The following is a 25,604-nucleotide window of genomic DNA, read 5'->3' on the forward strand; positions in this document are numbered from 1 at the left end:
GAGGGAATGTGGCAGGTCAGCTTTGTCTTCATTTATATCACATTTTAGTAATAATTCTTTCATTCCTAAGAGAACAACACTATCTCCTAACCGATACATCTAAAGTGTTAAATTGGGCTGCAAAGTAACTAACTTGAAAAAGGGCTATTTTCCAACAAAAAACACACACAAAAATTTTTTTAATTGACTTTACTTTCATACCCACCCCCAACCAATCTAAAAGAGCTTTCAATAAACATTAAAAAACAGCTAAAGAGCAAGAGAAGCAGTTTTTGTTTTATTTTGGCTTTGAACCATACCTCTAGCTGCTGTAACAGAGATTTTCCTTTCTTATTAATTTCATTGATAAGGGTGAAAATGGCCACTTTAATTTCCTGTTCTACTCGTTTGTTAGTCTCATTTACTTCTTTTATCCTGAATAAGAGAAATGCATCATTAGGTTATAGACTTATCCTATGTCTCTGAATTACCAACTGTTACAGAAATTCATCCAACTGGGCACTTAACCGAGTAACTAAAATTAAACCTTTGTCAAATGTACAACTTATGTTTTGGCAGACCTGACCACTCAATTTGGTCCAAACAAGTTATGTATGTAGACAAAGAATGGATTAAATATTTATTAATTTTAAATTAAGTTCATAAAGGACAGTTTATTAATCTAGATGGCAATCTCCTTTAGTTTCTATGACGTGAATGTGATAAACAACTGACATCAGTGATTGCTGGTTAGTGTCAAATATGGCACATTGTTCTTGAGAAGCATTAAGATTAAACAGAACCAATGTGCAAAAAAAAATGTTGCAACCAATACTACTATTATCTTTTGAAACAAGAGGAAGCTTAGACGCATTTAGTTTCACTAAAACTACTTCAAATGTGAATTCAGATATACCCCTTCCATAGGTTCTTCTCAAAATGATTTCCTACTGTATACGGTTAAGGGAATAAAACATTTTCATTCCTTTTTAAAAAACAGCTGTTAGATGTTTTAGAAACAGGTATAAGCTCCCATGTAGTTATGAAAGTTTTGGTTGTAAATATGAAATAGCCAATACCTTGCTATTTATAAAATAGGAAGAGAAGAATTCTACTAATATAAATACATAAAATGTTAACAAACAATCATAAGATGGTAACTTTAAACTTTTATATATTCTACTTCTGTACAAACTATAACTGACACTTTCAACTGCTAAAACTGCCTTTCATTTACCAAATTCAAATTTGAATAACTTGAATACACCGGGTCAAAAATGTAGTTTTCTCTCCTTTGTACTTCAGGCACTGATTTAAAAATTTTATTCAATTTTGTCCTTATCTTATTAAAATGAGTGGAAGACATTTTTAAAAATGAGAATGCTGATCACTAGTGGTAAGAACACATGACCTTAAAACGATTCAGCCAAAGGTTGAAACCATTACGCATGCTGAAAGCAAACTCCCCTGAATTTAAGCATGCTTAAATATATGCTCAATTGTGAAGGCAGCAAAAAAAATGAATGTACATTAAAAAATGGAGAAAGGTCATCGAAGAATCTAACAGAAGTATAGACATTTTATTACTTTAATCCTTTTTTTTTTTAAGCTTTCTGGAGATGAAATAGTCTCCCCAACCCTACGCAATCTTGTAAACTTCACTTCTCTACACAGATTCAGGAACATATATACAAAATATACATATAAAAATATGGGATTGCCATATGAATTATCTCACTATCCTTTCTCTGGAAAGGACATCCATCTGTAATTTATGAGAAGACAGTTATCCTCTCCAATATCATCTATAATATATCAGCAATATAAAAAACATCCTGACATATCCACGAGACCTAACCATGACTACTGAATATCTATATATTTATATTATCTACAACCTCTGAGGAGCCTTTATTTTCCTTTGGTATCACTTTTTAAGATGAAAGTTATAAATTCTTACTAATATCTAATGTACTATTTTATAATGTATCAATAATATACAATGTACTATTCATTCATCTTCAATACTTTTTGAGTATTTATTATGTGTCATTTTAAACCATCATAAATTAATTTTAGTATTCTAAAAGTCTCAATATTTGTGAATCTGAAGAATAAACACATATCAACCCTATTCATACCTCTAGGAACATATGGGTTTTAATTATGCCAGCTCCAAGTGTTTGTCTTTAAGGATTCCTTTAAGAGTCCTAATCTTCTTAACCTACTCACTATGGAACTTAGTCCCACTTTGTGGCATGAAGGATCTTAGTTCCCCAACCAGGGATTGAACCCGTGCCCCCTGAAGTGGAAGCATGCAGTCTTAACCACTGGACAGCCAGGGAAGTCCCAGTCCCCCTTGCTTTATCAATAAATTTAGTTTATTGAGAAATGAACGAAAATAGGATTTTTAAAAACTGACAGTGTTATTGATAAAAATAACAACAGCTACAATTTGAGCGTTTACTATATGCTAGAAACTGTGTTCTCATAATAATACCACTAAGATAAGTACTGTTTTTAATGCTTGTTTTACAGATGGAAAATTAATTTGTCCACCACCGTTCATACTCTCTCCTGTCTTCCACACAGTCTCCAGTTAAAATTTTATAATTCAACTCTCTACACATTAATTGGTTTTTCTACATTTAACTAAGGCTGACAAAGACTAGAGCCATATTAATTATAAAATAGTCAAAGATGTATCCTAAAAGAGTATTCAAAATTTGAAGCAATTAAATTCTCTTTAATTAACAATTATCATAATCCAAACTCAAACATACCATTTACCCCTCCAAAACAATGTTTTCTATATATGCTTAATATAGAAGGAAAACAATTTAAACTGGACCCATCGTGTTTAATAATCCTTAAACTGAAATTATAGTTTTAAGGAAACATACTTACCTATTCTGCACCTGAGTAGCTGCAAAATGAACATAATTCTTCTTCTCAAGAAGCTTAGCCAGTAGATTCTCAATTGCACCTTTCTGGTTTTGAAAAGCTTCTTCTAAAAATTGATACCTTTAAAACAAAAACAAAAATTACATTTAAAAGGGAAAATTTACGATTTGCAAATGAAAAACTGCTGCATGAGTCAATCTTGAAACCTTACTTAAATGATCAACACTCTATGCTGGCCACACACCCTCTATGTTACCAGCAACTTTTAACTACCAATCCCCTTTCCCTCTTAACCTGACACTGTGAAGGCACTATTAAGAAAAAAAAATTACTCAAAACTGTTCAAGTGCTCTTAAATTAGAGTTTTGATTCAGGATTGCATTTTTATAAAAACCTAAATACTGGTGTAAGCTGTATACATTTTAAATCATAAAATACAACCACATTATACAAAATACTTTCAAAGGTGGGAAAACTACCCACAGTTCCAACAACATAAAATCACTGCTACTATTGTAATATCTAGTTCCTTAGTCTTTTCAGTCACAATGTATGTGCAACTCTGCATTTGACTTTATTCTTTATCTTGTTGTTGCAATCACCCTTGAAATAATTTTTCAGTTCTAGACTGTAAATATTGTCAAACTTTTCCAAAAGGGTTATATCAATTAAAAATATGACCAACACCAGAGTTTTATTTTAACTTTGTCAACAAAGTGGTATATGTTAAGATTTGCTAATATTATAATAGTGAAAATTAGACAGTACAAGACTACAGTTCTTTGTTTGCTAGGAAGGCAGAATGGTTTTCTTTGCTAGTTTTGTTACCTCTGTGTAAATTGCTCATTAAGTCAACAAGTATTTTAGGGCTTCTTCTATACGCTAGGGATACATGGGTAAAATAAAATCCATTATTGTTTATATTTTCATAATAAATAGGCACAAATATGAAATGATACTACACTGTGAAATGAGCTATACTGGAGGCGTACATAGTCTGCAATAAGAACACAGTGTCTATGATGAAAGAAATCAAAGACAATACAAAGAGATGGAGAGATATACCATGACTATACACCCAAAACAACCTACAGATTCAATGTGATCCCTATCAAATTAGCAATGGCATTTTTCACAGAACTAGAACAAAAATTTTTTACAATTTGTATGAAAACACAAAAGACCCCGAAGAGCAAAAGCAATCTTGAGAAAGAAAAACAGAGCTGGAGAAATCAGGCTCCCTGACTTCAGACTATACTACAAAGCTACAGTAATCAAGACAGTATGGTACTGGCACAAAAACAGAAATATAGATCAATGGAACAGGATAGAAAGCCCAGAGATAAACCCATGCACATATGGTCACCTTACTTTTGATAAAGGAGGCAGGAGTATACAATGGAGAAAAGACAGTCTCTTCAATAAGTGGTGCTGGGAAAACTGGACAGCTACATGTAAAAGACTGAAATTAGAACATTCCCTAACACCATACACAAAAATAAACCCAAAATGGATTAAAGACCTAAATTTAAGACCAGACATTATAAAACTCTTAAAGGAAAACATAGGCAGAACACTCTATGACATAAATCACAGCAAGATCCTTTTTGACCCACCTCCTAGAGAAATGGACATAAAAACAAAAATAAACAAATGGGATCTAATGAAACTTCAGAGCTTTTGCACAGCAAAGGAAACCATAAACAAGATGAAAAAACAACCCTCAGAATAGAATATTTTCAAATGAAGCAACTGACAAAGGATTAATCTCCAGAATATATAAGCAGCTCATGCATCTCAGTATCAAAAAAACAAACAACCCAATCCAAAAATGGGCAGAAGACCTAAATAGACATTTCTCCAAGGAAGACATACAGATTGCCAACAAACACATGAAAAGATGCTTAACATCACTAATCATTAGAGAAATGCAAATTAACACCACAATGAGGTATCACCTCACACAGGTCAGAATGGCCATCACCAAAAAATTTACAAATGATAAATGCTGGAGAGGGTGTGGAGAAAAGGGAACCCTCCTGCACCGTTGGTGGGAATGTAAATGGATACAGCCACTATGGAGAACAGTATGGAGATTCCTTAAACAGCTAAAAAGAGAACTACCATATGACCCAGCAATCCAACTACTGGGCATATACCCTGAGAAAACCATAATTCAAAAAGAGTCATGTACCACAATGTTCATTACAGCCCTATTTACAATAGTCAGGACATGGAAGTAACCTAAGTGTCCATCAACAGATGAATGGATAAAGAAGATGTGGCACATATATACAATGGAATATTACTCAGCCATAAAAAGGAATGAAATTGAGTTATTTGTAGTGAGGTGGATGGACCCAGAGTCTGTCATACAGAGTGAAGGAAGTCAGAAAGAGAAAAACAAATACCGTATGCTAACGCATATATATGGAATCTAGAAAAACGATACTGATGATCCTAGGGGCAGGAGAGGAATAAAGATGCAAACGTAGAGAAGGGACTTGAGGACACAGAGACGGGGAAGAGTAAGCTGGAACGAAGTGAGAGAGTGGCATGGACATATATACACTACCAAATGTAAAACAGATAGCTAGTGGGAAGCAGCCACATAACACAGGGAGATCAGCTTGGCGCTTTGTGACAACCTAGAGGGGTGGGATAGGGAAGTTGGGAGGGAGGCTCAAGAGGCAGGGGATATGCAGATATATGTATACATATAGCTGATTCACTTTGTTGTACAGCAGAAACTAACACAACACTGTAAAGCAATTATACGCCAATAAAGATGTATTAAAAAAAAAAGAACACAGTGTCTAAATCTGCCTCAACACCAAGGAATGCTTCACAGAGAAGTCAGAAGAGAATTATCCTATGCTAACTGCAGAGGCATATTTGGAGAACAACAAATACTTCACATACCTAGAGAAAGCCGTGCAAAGATCAGAATGTGAGACAATAATAAAATCCAGAACCAGACTGTGAAGAGCTGGGTATACCATGCTAATTTTTGGATTTTTGTTTTTCAGTAATAGGAAACCCTTGAAGAATTCCAACCAAGATGTAATAATCAGACTTACATTCCAGGAAAATCATCAGACAGAAATATAAAAGATCTGAAGAAGAGAGATGGGGAAGACTAGCTAGAACTCTAAGACAGTAGCTCAGATGAGCTATCAGGCTATGGTACTAATTGGTATAGCTGAATAAACAAACTTGAACAATGGACTCTGTCGCAGAGATCAGCATCTTTGGTGATTTGAAAGTTTAACTGGAGCCATATAAAGTAACATCCATGGTATAACCTAAAAACTGAATGCCTAGCTAAGGCAGAGTCAAGAAAAGATCACCGGAAATGAGAAGTTCAAGGTACTGACAAAGTTATAATTGTCTATGTGGACACAAATCATTAAAGTAAAAGCAGAAATTGAGATGAAGAGGAAGGCTATAAGCATCTAGATGTTTGGGCCTTCAGTGAAGGTCTCAGTTAAGGTAAATATAGGAGGAAAGGCTATGAAGTTGTTAACAAAAGGAAAGTCTGCTAAATGGAGGGGATCAAGAAGTAAAAGAAAAATTGAGAGAATTAGAAGGCAAAGTTTAGAGCAACAGGGGGATTGCTGTTATAGAGAACAGCTGGCTAATGAGGATTTTATTTTGTGTACTAAGAATTTTTTATTGTAGTAAAATACACATAACAAAACAAATCATTTTACGTTTTAAGAATATTTTTAAAGCAAAAAAAAAACTGTCTACAATGTAAAGTCTAGCACATTATAACTTGTATGATATATTAATTAAACAGCACAAAAGCATGTGAGTATTTTAATTTAAAAGGCTTTTAAAAGAGGTTCTGCTGTTACATAGGTGAGCAAAGACTATTCCTTCATTGAAGAAACACTGAAGGAACAACATTTTATTTATTTCCTATACCATAATTTCTCTGTGTCCAAAATGAAATACTTTGTTTAAATCTGTACAGATGAAGCAGGAATATGAGATTACCATGCTAACCCTTTTGACATAAGCTTTACATTGTGAGGAAGAAAAGATCTTCTGACCCAGAGTTTAATTATGTCTGCAAATAAGAAGGCATTTGGCAGAAAGTTCAACTAGTATCATAACTCACAAAATTTAACCCTGCACAATTTTATTTCTTTTCTCAACTCAAAATAAATGTTTCAGAATCCTGTTTCTAGAAATGTCTTGTTGTATTCATATGAACAAGTAGCAAGCAAACACACCATGATACACCTAGGTGAAATTATGTGTCTGTCCTTTCCTCCCCTCATACAGGAGTTGACATCTGCACTGGATGTTAAAGGATGAGTAAGAGCTTTCTAGGTAAACAAACTTGGGAGGAAGGTAAGAGCTTTCACTGGGGGAAAAAATCTGAATGTACAAAAGTACACAGTTCTGAGGCCACCTGTCATTTTCAGGGCTAAGGAAAAGAAGACAAAGCTGGAAGAGACAGGGAGGTACAAATGTTAAAGAGCACTGTACATTTTGCTGAAGTTGGACTCAGATAATAAATAATAGTGAACCATCAAGAGATTGATAAAACAGTGACAATCAGGCTTGTTTCTTTTCACTTGAATAAACTTCAACTGTATTATTAGAAGAAAGATACTAACTAGAGCTTAAAAAACAAAAGGACAATATGGAAGTAGTTTTAGCTACAAGCTACTTCTGATTCTCTTAGCTAAAAGAATAAACTAACACTGAATTTTCTTTTTTGAACTGATCAAAGTAATAGTTGAAATACTTCAGAAATGGGGGGAAAGAATAACCAATAAATGGATTAAGCATAAATTTGTTAAGATGTAAATATATCAAGGAATTTCTTAGATTTTAATCCTGCATATGAAGCAGTGATTCTTAACATGGAAGTCTTAGCCACACTGAGCTATTTTCAGTATTTCAAAATGTCTAGGTAAAAATTATGCACGCCCATGATTTACTTATGATGGGCCTTATAAGTAAGACTTTCTGTGCTTCTGGCTAGAATTATAGAAACCCAGGATAATATACATACCACTGATTATCATGTTTTGGAGAGAATCATGCTTATATATATGTGTGTGTGTGTGTGTGTGTGTGTGTAATTTATTGAGAAATAAATTATTATTTAATGCAGTTTGCTAATAAGTTTTTGAAGAGAGGGCTCTCATAAGTATGGGAAATGAATAAAAGGATTTTTTTTTTCAGGTTGAAAATCACTTAGCTATTAACTGCAAACTGTAACTTTTAAATGCACATTTAGAGTCTTATTAGGTTCTGAGTTGTACAAGGATGCTACTCTATTTGCCAAGTAATTACAGTATTATTCTTAGTAACTGTCAGAGTGTTTAACAATTGATAAGATTTTACTCTGGCACTTCTAGGGAAATATATTACCTTAGTTTGTATCCAAATTGACTATCTAGGGAAACATTTTTTAAAGCTGATATGTAGTAATTCTGACTCAGTTTCTTTCTTAATTCAGTTATTCCATAAAATTTCATAAATACGAATTACATAAAATTTCAAGCATATAATAAACTACAGATTCAACCCCACTGAACCTATCATCCACTTGCAAAGAGCATCCATTTATAGCCAATTTGTCAATATACCCACCTACTCTATCATCAAGATTACTCTTAAAAAATTCCGAACATCATATTTTATCTCAGTATTTATCAATCTAGAAATGACAACAATTAGCGTGTTTTGAGGACTTACTCTGTTTTCAGGCACTTTGTGAAGTATCTGACATGGATTCTCTCATTAAATCTTTAGAAAGACTTAATGACTAGGTACTATTATTGTCTGCACAGTAATAGATGACTTGGACAACTTTCTGTGTCTCAGTTCTTCAGAAAAATGTGTAATATTCATCGCATTTATCTTACAGGACTACTCCAAAAAATTAAATTGATCAAAACAACACAAAGCACTTAATCAACATAGTACTTTGCTCACTAAAGCACAGTAAGAGCTTAAAGCCAGTTATCACCACTATTTTTGGCAATAATTTTAAATGATTTGCACTGTTAAAATAAAAAACTTCAATCCTTCAACAACAACAAAAAGCCTACAATGTATATAAAGACCTCATAAGAGTGTTTTTGAGAATTTTTAAATGAGGCTATCTATGTTCCTCATTCAAGACAATATATGAAAGGGAGATGATTATGCCATAAAAGTTCAGCAAGAGCTGCAGAGAGCACACACTCTGAGCAACCATGATGAGAACCAAAAGGGTAGAAATCTCAAGAAAGCTTCAGGAAGATATCAGGATTCTCACATAAATAGAACAAGAAACAAAAGCCAACTTTAATTAAATCTCAAAAGGAACACAGTGACATCAACTGATGTTTCAGTCACTTAAGACTTCATTAGTAGAACAGGCTGCTACTTTATATTGCTGCCTTTCTTCAAATTCACTAATCTTTTCTTCTGTAACATCTAATCTGCTATTAATCCCATCTGAAATCAAACAGAGAAAAAAACTGGGGGAGGGGACAAAAGAGGAACAGTGAGTTTTAGGACAACTGTAATAACACTAATATATGTATGAGTGGCATCCCCAAATGGGAAGGGAGAGGGAACAGGGAAAAAATATTGGAAGAAATTATAACAATGGAGTAAAATTTCCCAAATTTGATGAAAACTATAAAACCTATATAGATCTAAGAAGCTCAACATCCTCCAAGCACAGGAAACATTAAAAAAATTACACAATGGTATAGTATTTCCAACCTGCTTAAAGCCAGTAATAAAGAAAAAAAAATTTTTAAGTTCCTAGAGGGAAAAAGATACATTAGAACAGAGGAATAAAGACAGAACAGTAGACTTCTCAATGGAAACAATGCAAGCCACGATAGAGTAGAGCAACATCTTTAAAGTACTGAAAGAAAACTGTCAGCCTAGAATTGGTTACACAGCAAAAACAGCTTTCATATATGAAGGTGAAACTTTTGGGGATGATAAATATGTTCATTATTTTGATTATGATGATGGTTTCACATAACTATGCCACCGTAAGGCAGAGATCTAAAGGAGCTATAAGCTTAATGTAAGGATGTAATAAGAGTAACCTGCTCCTCTACCAATTCTACAGGACTAAAAGAAAGTTACAATAATGCTGTGGAAGAGGAGAGGGAAGAACCCTTAGAAGTAGCCGTCATAAAGCACCCGATGTGGATTTTTAGACAAAGTGCACATCATCTGGTTGTCTGAAACAACTTCATTCTGGATATTTAATGGTCCCAACCTGGCAGTGCTTGTATGCACTGGCAAAAGGAAATTCAAACCTTTACTGAAGAAAGCATCATGATTCTAGACAAAGTATGTGCATAAATAATTTTCAAGGAAAATGAGAAGTTCATAGTTTAAAATAGCCATATATATATAAAGAAACAAAGCACCTTGAGCAACAGAAAAACAAAGAGAAAGAAAAGACCCACTAACAAAAGCAAAATATCTCTACTTACTATATTTAAGGAATGAAACACAAGCTACAACTATTTTTAAATGGGGGTAAAGAATACAGAGGACTTCTAACTTTTTTGGGCAACTCCCTGTGAATCTCAAAACAAAACAAAAAAATCTCATATCTCAAAATATAATTTTTTTAAAGAGGGAGTAACAGATTTAAATTTTTTTAAGTGTAATGAATGGATTTTAATGGAAGCTTAACATAACTAAAGAGAATATTCATAAACTGAGACTGTTCAAAAGAAAATGCCCGTTTTACATTTAGAGCTAAAAAAAAAAAAGGGAAATACGTAAGTTAAGAGACATGAATGGTATAAGGGAGTCTAACATACAGATGCTAGAGTTCCAGAAGGAAAGACAAGAACACAACAGATGCATTACTTGGTGAGATTACTGATTGAAAGACACAGTCCAAAGATTGAGAAAACCAAATCAAAAGAGGTAATCCTAAAAAGCAGTCAGAAAATGAAGACAGGTTACCTTCAAAAGAATAACAGGTAGAATGTTTGCTGAACTCTTAAGGGCAAAAAGGCAATGTACTTGTACAACCAATGTGCTAATAACAACAAAAAATAATTGACAACCTATACATAAAATGCTATAAAAAGCAAAAATGTATTTCAAAAAATGAAAGCAAAATGGAGATGTCTTTAGACAAACTAAAACAAAATTCACTGCCAGGGGACGTTTAGTGAAGATTCTAAAAATAATAAACTTCAGGCAAGGAAGATGAATCAAGGTAGAAGGTCTGAGAAGGTGGAAGGAAAAAAACAGAAAGCGGGGAAAAAAGTGAAATAAATCTGTGAAACACTATATTGTACACCTTTAACTTACACAATATTGTACATCAACTATACTTCAATTAAAAAACAATTTTAAAGAGTAAAAAAAAGTGAAGTAAATCTAAAACACTATATAAAATCAGTAATAGTGTATTCAACAGGGGTAAGAAAACAGAAAATTAAAATACATTATAATTACAAGGAGAGTAAAGGAGAGAGAGGAATAAAGTAGTTTTAAAAAATTTTTTAACTGAGGTACAGTTGATGTACAATATTTTGTTTCAGGTGTACAACACAGTGATTCACAATTTTCAAAGGTTATATTCCATTTAGTTATTATAAAATATTGATTATACTCCCTGTGTTGTACAACATATCCTTGTAGCTTATTTCTTATATACCTAGTAGTTTGTACCTCTTAATCCCCTATGCCTAATTACCTCTCCCCAATTCCCTCTTCTCACTGATAACCACTAGTTTGTTCTCTATACCTGTGAGTCTGTTTCTTTTTCGTTATATTCACTGGTCTGTTTTAATTTTTAGATTCCACATATAAGTGATATCAAACAGTATTTTGTCTTTCTCTGTTTGACCTACTTCACTTAGCATAATACCCTCCAAGTCTATCCACATTGTTGAAAATCGCAAAATTTCATTCTTTTTTATGGCTGAGTAATACTCCTCTGTGTGTGTGTGTACACACACACACACACACACACACACACATTATATCCTCTTTTTCCATTCATCTGTTGATGGACACTTAGGTTGCTTCCATATCTCTAGCAATTGTAAATAATGCTGCTATGAATGCTGGGGTGCATGTATCTTTCCAAATTAGTGTTTCCATTTTCTTCAGATATATTCCCAGAAGTAGAACTGCTGTATCATATGGTAGTTCTATTTTTAGTTTTTTTGAGGAATCTCCATACTGTTTTCCAAAGTGGCTGCAGCAATTTACATGTCCACTAACAGTGTTAAGAGGGCTCCCTTTTCTCCACATGCTCACCAACATTTATTATTTGTGGTCTTTTTGATAATAGCCATTCTGACAGGTACGAGGTGATATCTTATTATGGTCTTGATTTGCATTTCTCTAATGATTAACGATGCTGAGCATCTTTTCATGTGCCTGTTGGTCATCTGTATGTCCTCTTTGGAAAAATGTCTATTCAGGTCTTCTGCCCATTTTTTAATCACGCTGCTTTTTCTTTTTTTTTTTTTGATGTTGAGTGGTATGAGCTGTTTATATATTTTGGACATTAACCCCTTATTGGTCATATCACTTGCAGATATTTTCTTCCATTCAAGAGGTTGTCCTTTTGTTTTGTTGATGGTTTCCTTCGCTGTGTAAAAGCTTTTAAATTTAATTAGGTCCCATTTGTTTATTTTTGCTTTTGTTTCCTCTGCCTTAGGAGACAGACCCAAAGAAATACTGCTACAGTTTACAACAAAGAGTGCTCTGCCTATGTTTTGTTCTAGGAGTTCTATGGTTTTTGGTCTTACATTTAGGTCTTTAATCCATTTTGAGTTTATTTTTGTACATGGTGTTACAGAATGTTCTAATTTCATTCCTTTACATGTAGCTGTCCAGTTTTCCCAGCACCACTTACTAAAGAGACTGTCTTTTCTCCACTGTATATTCTTGCCTGCTTTGTCGTATTAACTGACCATAAGTGTGTGGGTTGATTTCTGGGCTCGTCATTCTGTTCCATTGATCTGTGTCCGTTTTTGTGCTGCTTTGATTACTATAGCTTTGTAGTACACTCTGCAGTCAGGGAGTGTGATACCTCCAGCTCTGTTCTTTCTCAAGATTGTTTTGGCTATTCAAGGTCTTTTGTGTTTCCCTACAATTTTTAAAATTGTTTGTTCGAGTTAACTCTGTGGAAATTAGCTTTGGTATTTTGATAGGGGTCACACTGAATCTCTAGAGTACCTTGGGAAGTATGGTCATTTTAACAATACTGACTCTTCCAATCCATGAACACAGTATACCTTTCCACCTGTTTGTATCCTCTTCAATTTCTTTCACCAGTGCCTTATAGCAGGGGTCAGTCCCCAACTGGGCCGCACAGCAGGAGGTGAGTGGCAGGCAGTGAGCAAAGCTTCATCTGTATTTACATCCACTCCCCATGGCTCACATTACCACCTGAGCTCCACCTCCTGACAGATCAGCAGCAGCATTATATTCTCACAGGAGTACGAACCCTACTGTGAACTACACACGTGAGGGATGTAGGCTGCCCGCTCCTTTTGAGAATCTAATGCCTGATGATCAAAGGTGGGGCTGAGGTGGTGATGCTAGCACTCGGGAGTGGCTACAAATACAGATTATCATTAGCAGAGAGGTGTGACTGCACAGAGGCCATAATAAATCAATTGCTTGCAGACTCATATCAAAACCCTATCAGTGAGTGGCAAGTGGCAAGTTGCATCTTAAAGGGTAGACTGGACATAAGCAATACACTTCGGGTGTCACTGTCTCCCATCACCCCCATATGGGACCATCTAGTTGCAGGAAAACAAGCTCAGAGCTCCCACTGATTCTGCATTATGGTGAGTTGTATAATTACTTCATCATATATTACAATGTAATAATAATAGAAATAAAGTGCACAATAAATGTAATGGGCTTGAATCATCCCCAAACCCACCCCCGGCCCAGGTTCGAGGAAAATTGTCTACCACAAAACTGGTCCCTGGTGCCAAAAAGGTTGGGGACTGCTGCCTTATAGCACGGGCCTTTTATCTCCTTAGTAGGCTTATTTCTAAATATTTTATTCTTTTTAATGCGATTATAAATGGGATTGTTTCCATAATTTCCCTTTCTGATAGTTCATCGTTAGTGTAGAGAAATGCAACAGATTTCTGATATTAATTTTGTACCCTGCAACTTTACTGAACTCACTGATGGGCTCTAGTAGTTTTTTGGTGGGGAACGAAGTTTTAAAGTGGTCTGAAATTATTAGGCAGTGGGTGATCATATTAAGTACAGACTTTGATAAGTAACAATTAAGAGAAAAAAACAGTATAAATAACTTTGGAGCTAGTAAAATGGGGGGAATGGAATTATGAAAAATACTTAGCCAATCCAAAAGAAGAAAGAAAAAGGAAAAATAAAGTGGGAAGGAAAATAAGAAATGATGAAATGGTAGATTTAAATGAAACTATAAGTACAGTTGATCCTTGAACAATGCAGGGGTTAATCTGCATATAACTTACAGTCAGCACTCCCAATTCAGGGTACCTCTGCATGCAGGGATTCAACCAACCAGACTGTGCAGTACTGTAGTATTTACTATTGAAAATATCCACGCATAAGCGGACCTATGCAGTTCAAACCCATGTTGTTCAATGGTCAACTGTACTTACATTACATTTAAGTCACTAAGTCAGCTAAAGGATAAAGATTCTTAGGCTTAATTTTGAAAAATCCAACCATATTTGTTCATAAGCAATCCAGAACATAAGGATAACAGCAAAGCAGGAAGTAAAAATGAAAGGAAAAAGGTATACCATGCAATTCACTAACCAAAAGAAAGCTGGCAAACAAGACAAAATTCAAGGCTAACATAAGAGACAGGTCAACTCAAATGGCTCAATTCACCAGTAAAATCATTTTAGGTATGTTCCTGACAACATAGCTTAAATGTATAGAGAGCAAACAGTGATAAAACAAGAAGAATTTAAGAAATTGAGAATCATAACTGGAAATTTTAACACATCTCTTAGTAAAAGAACAAACTTTTGTTCTTTTACTGAGGCTATCGATAGAACACAACATACTTGAGGACTATACTTGAGTGTAGAACACTACCTGAAGTACAATCTACATGCTTTTCAAATACACACAGAACCTTCAAAGAAAGCAATTTTATACTAGGCCAGAGGTCAGCAAACTTTTCGTGTAAAGGTCCAGACAGTACTTATTTTTAAGTTTACAGACTCTAAGGCCTCTATCACAACTGCTCATCTGTTCCTCTGCCTTCACAGTAAAGAGAGAAGCCACGGTAGCATGATTGGATTTGGTCTATAGGTCATAGTTTACCAATGGGTGGGTGAACTAGCCCATAAAGTGTTAACAAATTTCAAAAGACTGAAATAATACAAGCCACATACTCTAACCACAATGTAAATAAATTAAAACTCAAAGGGGGGGGGAAGATAAGTTTTCCATGTGTTTGGAAGTTAAACAAAAAACTATTCTATAACCAATCCACTGTTCAAAGAAGAAATTATAATGGAAACTAGAAAATATTTTTGAATTAAACTGTCAAAATTCCATGTAACAAACTGTTAAGATAGGACTATGGCAGTACTTAATAGGAAATTAACATTTATTAGGAAAAGGGATGAAATTTAGTAAGCCAAGCATTCATCTCAAGAAGGGAGAAAATAGGGACTTCCCTGGTGGCACAGTGGTTAAGAATCCGCCTGCCAATGCAGGCGACACGGGTTCTATCCCTGGTTTGAGAAGATCCCACATGCCGCGGGGCAACTAAGCCCGTGCACCACAACTACTCAGCCTGCACTCTATAGGGCCTACGAGCCACAACTACTGAGCCCACGTGCTGCAACTACTGAAGCCCGTGGGCCTAGAGCCCATGCTCCACAACAAGAGAAGCCACCGCAATGAGAAGCCCGTGCACCAAAACGAAGATTGGCCCCTGCTTGCCACAACTAGAGAAAGACCACACGCAGCAACAAAGACACAAGGCAGCCAAATATTAATTAATTAATTACAAAAAAAAGAATGGAGAAAATAAACTTAAAAGCTGTTTCACAGCAAAGGAAACTGTAAACAAAACAAAAAGACAACCCTCATAATGGGAGAAAATATTTGCAAACAAAGTAACTGACAAGGGATTAATCTCCAAAATATACAAACAACTCATGCAGCTCAGTATCAAAAAAAACAAACAACCCAATCCAAAAATGTGCAGATGATCTAAACAGACACTGCTCCAAAGAAGATATACAGATGCCTAAAAAGCACAATGAAAAGATGCTCAACATCACTATCAGAGAAATGCAAATCAAAACTACAATGAAGTATCACTTAACACCGGTCAGAATGACCATCATCAAAAAATCTACAAACAATAAATGCTGGAGAGGGTGTGGAGAAAAGGGAACCCTCCTACACTATTGGTGGGAATGTATAATAAATTGGTACAGCCACTATGGAGAACAATATGGAGGTTCCGCAAAAAGTTAAAAATAGAGCAACCATGTGATCTAGCAATCCCACTCCTGGGCACATATCTGGACAAAACCATAATTCAAAAAGATACACGCACCCTAATGTTCACTGCAGCACTATTTACAGCAGCCAGGATATGAAAGTAACTTAAATGTCCATCAACAGAAGAATGGATAAAGAAGATGTGGTGTATGTGTGTATACATATATATAGATAGATAGATAGATATAGATATATAGAGAGATATATACACAATGGAATATTACTCAGCCATAAAAAATAACAAAATCATGCCATTTGCAGCAATATGGATGGACCTAGAGATTGTCATACTGAGTAAGTCAGACAAAGACAAATATCATATGAAATCGCTTATATGTGGAATCTTAAAAAAATGGTGCGAATGAACTTATTTACACAACAGAAATAAAGTCACAGGTGTAGTAAACAAACTTATGATTACCAGGGGGTAAGGGAGAGGAGGGATAAATTGGGAGATTGGGACTGACACATACACACTACTATATATAAAATAGATAACTAATAAGGACCACAACTACTGAGCCTGCGTGCTGCAACTACTGAAGTCCGCACGCCCAGAGCCTGTGCTCCGCAGTGAGAAGCCTGCGCACCTCAACGAAGAGTAGCCCCTGCTCGCCGCAACTAGAGAAAGCCCTCACGCAGCAACGAAGACCCAACAGAGACAAAAATAAATAAATAAAATAAATTTTTAAAAAAGATATTAATAAAACCTGGTATCAAGAAATTTGAAATTTTAGACAAAATGGACAAATTTATAGAAAAATAACTTTGCAAAACTGATAGAAGAAACAGAAAACCTGAACCACAGAGAATCTGAATCTATGTTAAAAAATAAATATAACCACAAAATTCCTATCCAAAATACATACCCTAGAGAAACAAACGCACCTGTGTCCCAGGAGACGGGAAGGAATGTTTTTATTTTTTATACTAGCCAAAACTAGAAACAATCCAAATTACTATCAATAAAAAATGAATTAACTATAGTCAAGAGGTTCCCAAACTTTTTCAGATGATGGTGCCATTAGCATCTCAGCAGTTTTTTCTCACAGAACTAAAAGAAATACCTAACAAAAATCCAGATTTTTAAAGATATTTTAGTTATTCTTTAAACCGTACTTTTAGATACTTTTCTGTGTGTATATATACATATATATATATATATATATGTATATATACACCTTGTGATTTTTTTTAAGACTTTTTAAAAGTATCCAGTCAATGAATTCTTCTATTTGCCCTAAGCATTCAAAGGGTAGAAACACCACAGTAAACAAGACAAAATAGGGTCCCCTCCTTCATTTCCTTACATTCTAATTAATCAGAAAACCAAAACTTAAATAGACTGATGTGACAGAAAGGATGGTTAAAAATTCTAGATTGGGTATAGGGAAAAAGGTTCATTAAGAGTGACATTTATTTTAAGATCTCAAAGATAAGAACTAGCCATACAGAGATCAGAGATGAACCATAAATGATGAGAGGCAGGTTTGCATTGCTGTAAAGAAAAGTGATCAACCAATACTTTTTTTACTTTTGTAATAATTTTACCAATTAACATTTTTACCAACATACATCTCAACCTATCTGTCCCTTTGCCAAATGGATAACTGATGACTCTGAATGTTTCTTTCTCAAATCTTCTCTCCCGATATTCCTCTTTTTCAATCTCTCTTAGCCATACCCAATTCTTTTTCTAGTCATAAGCAATCATTCTGCCAGATGACTGACTCACTGAGCCTATGCATTCCTCAGATAGTTTGATAGATCCACAAACTATGATATTAAAATTAACAAGGTTTTTTTCAGCAAACCCAAAATGAATTAACTATTTTTGGAGGTAACTGCTGAAATGAACTACTATTGAACCATATACTCAGTCTCAAGTCTCATGAAGACTGTAAGACTCCCAAAACAGCAAGGACAGTCTCAGTTTTTGTATTATTGTGCAGTCATCACCTAGCATGGTACCTGGTACATGGTGAGCACTCAAATACCTACTGAACAAATGAGCTGAATGAATACTGAACTTAAGTTCAATAAACAAGCTGCTTTTTCTCTGACAATAAATGCATCTCATGAAAACAATATGTTTGGATAGGAAATCTTGATTTGTTGCCATAGCCCTTCCTGAGAAGACTGATAGTAGATATGAATTTGTATGTCATTTCTACTAGCTAGTTGGATCACATCTGAAAGGCTTTTTTGAACTTTAGGAGAATTTACAGCAAAACTAAAAACCCAGTTTGGCAAAAGTTCTTCTGAAGTAGTTGTTCTCAATCTCCACTGAATAACAAAAACCACCTGGGATGATTTACCAGTATTACTAATATACTGTAAAAAAATTTTTGATGCCCAGGATGTAATTTAAGATTCTTATTTAACCAGTCTAGAGCCAGACTAAGGCATCTGTTTTTTAAAGCTCCATAGGTAGTTCTAATATACATATAGGATTGCGAATATATTCTCTAAACCTAATCTATCCATTCATTTGTCCTCCCGTTTTTTTCTTTCCCCCAGTACCAGTAAGTCTTTATTCATTGAATTTTCCCAGGGAAAAGAAGGGGAAGGGGAAAGGATCAGCATGTGTGTTACAAAATGATAGCAAATGGGAAAGGAAGTACCTGGCACAGCAAAATCAACCATCAAATAGAACACTCCCCAGATGGAGTCACCAAAGCTCAAGTGGGCTCAGTCTCCTGCAGTTCAGGAACGTGGAGAAGGGATGAGGGAAAGAACAGACATGTACACGCTTTTCTACCCTCCTTCCCTCCCCATAAATTCAAGATTTCACACAAAGCTTTGGTTTCTAGCAGTAAACATGGAATTACATTCATCCGTCTCCTATTAAACAATCTTGTGGCCACTTTACATGTTTCTTTCACCTGTATAAAAGTTCCTGAGTGACATGGATATACATTCATCTTTCCTTTTGTGGTCTCCCGATGCCACTTTCTACACGGAAGGCCCCCTCATTGCTTCTCTCTACCCTAGGATTAGAGATTAAAGTAGGTTTTAATCCATCCAAAGACAACAGTCTGTTTGGCATGAATCACATCAAGGAATGGTCATGATTCAAGAGACTGGGAACAAGGGATGGAGAGTTCTTACTTCAGGATTTGTGCACAAATCGTTTAACTGCAGATACTACACAAATTAAATGTATGGTGTATGGGCTGTTTGTTGGGGGAGGAGGGGCATGATGGGGAAATAGAGGAGGGGGTAGGAATCTAGTGTTTAGGACAGAATCTCGTGTTCGAAATAGGAGAAGGGGAACACAAAAGAAAGTGTGGTTCAAGACCCACCCCCCACTTCAAGAAGAGAGGTCCCCAAGCTTATGTTTCAGATCTTTCTGCGTGGTGCAGAACCTTTTGTCAAAGATGCTTTGGCTATTTTTCTCAATATAAAAAGAAGTTTGTAAACAATAAAACCCCAAAAGATCAACACATTATATTTACACAAACTAGGCCACCTAGCAATCACCATATCAGCTACTTGTGAAGTCCTATGAAACCCAAATACAATAACTAGAGGGGGGCAGCAATTGGTGGAGACAAGAACCCAGGATCAGACGTACATCACCCAATGAGTTCTACTGCATTTGCCCCGTTACAACAGTGAGGTGGGTTTGCAGTGATCTCACAGCATGTAAACAACACCCACTCTCCTTTAGCTACCATGACACTAATAACTGCTGCAGCAGGGCAGGACACTGGCTCTGGTAACCACAAAGAAGTCATTGCTGATGGTCTCTCTGGAAGCCAAGGAGGAAAGGTCCAGAATTGTTAAAGGTTAAGGATCTTGTCCTTGCTTCATATATCCATACCTGGGCAGCCCAAGATGAGTACAGAGGCATCGTTCTTAAAACCTATCCTTACCAACTCACATTTTTTTTTTACAAAAACACACACTTATACCCTGTTGTGCATATAGGCCTAGCCTAATCCAGTGAAGGATGGATCTAGTATGTAAAGCGAGTCCTGTGCCCTGGGATTAGAGGTCTGGAACAGGAGCCCTTTATCACACATACAGACGGGCCTTCGCCTAATCTTGGCTTCCCCTCTCTGCGCCTTTTACCTGGCCCAGCCTCTCCTAACCTCTCTGCACCACCTTTTCCTGTTCAGACCAATTTCCAATCTTTCAGTAGAAGGAGACCAAGTCATGGGGCAACCCAGTTAAAACCCAGTCTCCCATGAAACACTTAAGATGGAGGAGTTTCAAGAGGACACTATGGCAGAAAATCCAGCTCTAATTGGCAAAAATGAGGAAGCTCAATAGGCTATACACTCCAAACAGTTGTTCTCTCTGGTGATACAGTAATAAAAAGTATTCCTGCTGTGCAGACCCGGAGCTGCTGCCAACTTATCCCTGAGACTGCTCACATACCTCCTAAGAACACAGTGCAGGAATGAGGGCCTTAGATTAAAATACACAAAAATACAAAACTAGAATATTTATATTATGGAAAAAAAAGTTAAATGCACAAGATACGTCATCCGCAAACAGCTAGTGCAGCTGGCATATTGGAGAAAGTGGGACACAAGGTACAGTCATCCGAGGGAGCAAATAAATAAAATTGTATTGGCCCAGAATGGGGTAGGAGTGAGCTTAGAAGCAGCAGGTCTGCAGCTGTTCCTTCAACCACCCCTTTCACCTATCATCACACAACCCACTGCTTGGGACACTTCTCAGCACCCTATCCCAAGAAGGGGTTATGAGAGACAAGATGTGGAAAACCCTGCCTTATCCCTGAGATATTCCCTCCCAAAGAATGTAGTGGCTTGCGGTTTGGGTCCATCAATCTGGTCTCATGCTTAATTTTCACTTTGGCATGGGAAATATTATTCCATACCCTTCTTTAAGAGTACAACAACTTCTTTATCCAGGCCACTTTCAAAAGCTGGAGATTCTGGGGGTGGAGACTCAGATAAAGCATGCATGGAGGGTTATGAGATAAAACATGCAGGGAGGGTTACCCCGCAAAGCCCTCACATGCATCTGGATACAGCATGATTGGAGTTCCTTTGCCTCACCCCTTCCCCCCATCAAGAGGGAAGAGGGGGTGATGTTGTGGACCCTACCCACCCTGTCCCCACTTTCTCCACTCTGCCAATTGATGCCTGCTCCTCAAAACTGCCTGATCAGGCTTCCCTGGTGGCGCAGTGGTTGAAAGTCCACCTGCTGATGCAGGGAACACGGGTTCGTGACCCAGTCCGGGAAGATCCCACATGCCGCGGAGCGGCTGGGTCCGTGAGCCATGGCCGCTGGGCCTGCACGTCTGGAGCCTGTGCTCTGCAAGGGGAGAGGCCACAACAGTGAGAGGCCCGCGTATTGCAAAACAAACAAACAAACAAACAAACTTCCTGATCACAAAACGTCCATCCATTTTTTTTTAATTTAAAAGCCTAATTCCAAGAAAAGGTATTTCTTTAGGAAAATATTTTAGAGAAATTTCACTTATATAGTTCCAGTCAAGTGACTGTCACCATAAACTATACTTCTGTTACTCTTTAACAAAAATGTCTGATATTAGATTCTAAGCAACCACACTCTCTTAAACCATATTGATCCTCAAAAACAATCTACAAACACCCTTCTCTAACTATACAGAAAACTGCAATCAGGGATTAAAAAATATTAAGGTGGAACAAAAGTGACTTCCACCATTAACCATGACAGAATAACTGGCACCAGACTAGCCCTGCCACCAAAAACTATAAAATAAGACAGAAATACATGGTACAACTATATTCAATCATTGGACTACATGCAGAAAAATTCTGCAGTTCCTTAGAGAGCACTTGTCTGTCTGTAGACAATTACATGATAACAGCACAGAGGGCTGGAGACCAAGCAGAACACAGAAGTCTCTCTGAGCTGAGGAGGCAGAAATTAGGGCTTGGGACAATCTGAGCCATTGGAATCCATGGAGCAAGGCACTAGAATGGAAGGAGCCATGTGGGGTGAGGTTGGAGAGTGGGGGTGAAGGGAGAAGGAAAAGTGAATTCCTCCTTCCTCCCAAGTCCTTAGCAAACATCTGGGCTGTACGTACACAGGATGAGATTATGCAAGGATTAACAGAGAGCAGCTGCTATAAAGCTGACATTGTAAGACAGAAACTAGAGGTCAAGCAGTTCTGGGAGACAGAATTCCAGCTGAGCCAGAGGAGGAACTGATTTTGTTCAACTCCCCAGGCATCTACATGAGAAATCAGAAAGCCTACACATTAAATGAAAGGACTATACTTGGAATAATTTCTATCCTAGGCCTATCCTGTCCTAACAAAGCCTAAAATCAAGCCTTCACAAGATCTTCCAAGAAATAGATTATAGAAGTTGAGAGGGGCTTGGGAAATACCTTGGCTTTCCACAGATCCTTTCTAACAAAGGATAAAACCAAGCTTACACAAGATCAAGGTGATCAGCCAGTAATTTAACTGCCTGCTAGAACAACAATCAACAGTCTGAAGAGGAAGATAAAACAATTCAGAGTTTCTATAATATATCATCCACAATGTCCAAGTCTCAATTAAAAATCACTAGGTATTCCAAGAAACAGGAAAGTATGACTCAGAGTAAAGAAAAACATATTCAATAGGCACTGTCACCAAGACAGTCCAAATGCTATATTTAGCAAAGATCTCAAATGGGCTACTGGATATTTATTTAAAATTTAACTGAAAACAGGTTCTTAATGAATGAACTGATAATAAATCCCAGCAGAGAAATAGAAAGTATTTTAAAAAATGGAAATTCTAGAAAAGTATAATAATTGAAATGAAATAACTCACTGCATGGGTCTGGTAGCAAATGGGAGATGACTGAAGAAAGGGTGAGTGAAAATGAAGACAAATGAAAAGTTATAAAATCTGAAGGGAGAGAATAGACTGAAGGAAAATGAACAAAGCCTCAGGGACCTGTGTGACAAAATCAAGGGTCTAACATACGTGTAACTGGTGTCCCAGAAGACAGTAAGAATGTGGAGAGAAAAATTTTTTTAAATGACCAACTTTCCAAATTTGATGAAAACCATAAACTTATAGGTACAAGAAGTTCAGTGAAACACACACAGGATGAACAGAATGAAATACATACCTAAATACATCATGGTTCAAATGGTGAAGACCAAAGAAAATCTTGAAAGCAGCCAGAGAACTGTCAAACAACATTCAGGCAAGAACAGTATGAATGATATAATTAAAAACAAAGATGGCCGGAATACAAAGTAATGACAGCTTTTACATGTTGAAAGAAGAAACTGTCAATCCAGAATTCTATAAATAGTGCAAATATCCCTCCAAACTGAGGATGTTCCAATGAATGGAAGCTAAGAGTATTCATTGCCAACAGACCTACAAAACAAGAAATGCTGAAGAATATTCTTCAGGACAAAGGAACATGATAAAAGACGTAGAGAAACAGTAATAGTAATAAATGGGTAAATATAAAAGACTGGGCTTTTATTTTCTCTCCTCATAATTTCCTTAAGAGTCTAAACATTTAAAAAAACACTGGAAGGTAGGGTTTATAATGCATTTATGAATAAATGATACAGCATTAGTACAAAGGATGAGGATTTGATAAACGGAATTATTCTTTTGTAAGGTTATTTGTGAAGTGAGAAATAGTACAATATTTTAAGTAGGCTTTAAGTTAAAGCTGCGTATCATTAGCCCTAGAGCAATCACTGAAAATAATAAAGAGGTACACCTTAAAAAGCCAAAAGTAGATATAAAATGAAATACCAAAGAAGTTTTAACTTAAAAGATGGCAGGAAAGAAACAACAGAACAAAACACAAGAGAAAATAAAAAACAAAAAGTTAAACCTAACCTTATCACTAAATACATTAAATGTAACAGGATTAAACATTCCAATTAAAAGAGCAAGAGCTTCCAATTAAAAGAGAGAGCAAGGAGCCCTCAACTACTTATGCAATAAAAATACACAACATATAATTGATAATTCCTATATCCAGGCAGCACCTCTTTTTTTCCTCTATCTATATTAACAAATATTTATTCAACAGATGAAATGTATAAATTTGTGTCAAATACTGTTATAGGCTCCTGGGACTTCGTGAATAAAACAAAGACACCTTCCCTCACGAAGCTTACATTCTAATGGGAAGAACACAAAAAATAAAAACAAGCTGTAAATTATAGAATATGTTTAGAAGGTGATAAGTGCTCTATATAAAAAAATACAGAGCAGGGTAAGGCAGATTAGGAGTGAAGGGGCAAATTGCAATTTTAAATACAGTGATCAGAGTAGATCTCACTGGCAAAGTTACATTTAAACAGAGACTTGATGGATATATGAAAGTTAGCTATGCAAACAGGTGGAGCAAGAAAGTTCTAGTTAGAGAAAATAGGCAGGTAATAGCATCTCTGGCATGTTTTAGAATCAGCAAGAAAGCCAGTGTAGCTGTAGCAGAGTGAGAGGTAAGAATAGTAACAGATGAAATGCGTGTATATAGGCCTCTATAAGGAATCTGACTTTTACTCTTATTGAACAAGAGAACCACTACTTTTGGGCAGGGAAGTGACACAGTCTGATTTGAGATTCACTCTAGTGAATCTCAAAGTAAATCTCTAGTAAACTGAATCTCTAGTAAACCGATGAGGGATAATATTAGAAGCATGGGGATGATTTAGGAGACTACTGTAGTAATTCATACAAGAAATGATGGTGGCTGAGACCAGGCTAGTAGCAATGGAGCTAACAGCAATGAGGTAGTAGAAGTTGTGGGATTTGGGGATATATTTTAAAGGTGGAGCCAAAAAGATGTTCTGATATGTTTGGGTTTGGGTATGAGAAAACTGTGGAGTCAAGGATGATGCCAAGATTTCTGGCCTACGCAACAAAAAAATGCAATTGCAACAAATTGAGATGGGGCAAGGCTGCCAGTGAAAAAGGTTGGGAGAAGGTATCAGTTCAATTTTGGATAAACAGTTGACCCGTGAACAATGCAGAGGTTAGAGATCCCAACTGACCGTGCAGTCAAAAATCCAAGTATGACTTTTCAGTTGACCTTCTCATCCATGATTCCACATCTGCGGATTCAACCAGCCTTGGATTGTGTAGCACTATAGTATGTATTTAGTGAAAAGAATCCACATATAAGTGGACCCACACAATTCAAACCCGTGCTGTTAAAGGGTTTACTGTATTATATGAGAAAGCAGACACTCACGTAGAGATGTTACAGTCTGTA

General features: G+C 36.2%; 1 protein-coding gene across 7 annotated transcripts in view; it reads right to left on the reverse strand.

The window, feature by feature from the left end:
• The window catches only part of TRIM33 (tripartite motif containing 33), a 144,281-nt gene that overhangs the window by 36,802 nt on the left and 81,875 nt on the right, over positions 1 to 25,604 (reverse strand). For all 7 annotated transcript variants that reach the window (XM_027091108.1, XM_027091104.1, XM_027091103.1 and 4 more), the window contains exons 5-6: positions 2,887 to 3,003; positions 300 to 414 (exon numbers count right to left, since the gene is read on the reverse strand). In XM_027091108.1, coding sequence (XP_026946909.1) covers positions 300 to 414; positions 2,887 to 3,003 — 232 coding nt within the window. The remainder of the gene's footprint in view (positions 1 to 299; positions 415 to 2,886; positions 3,004 to 25,604) is intronic.

This window comes from Aethalodelphis obliquidens, unplaced genomic scaffold (genome assembly GCF_003676395.1).
Source record: "Aethalodelphis obliquidens isolate GAN/ISIS:26980383/991018 unplaced genomic scaffold, ASM367639v1 scaffold70, whole genome shotgun sequence".
NCBI lineage: Eukaryota > Metazoa > Chordata > Mammalia > Artiodactyla > Delphinidae > Aethalodelphis > Aethalodelphis obliquidens.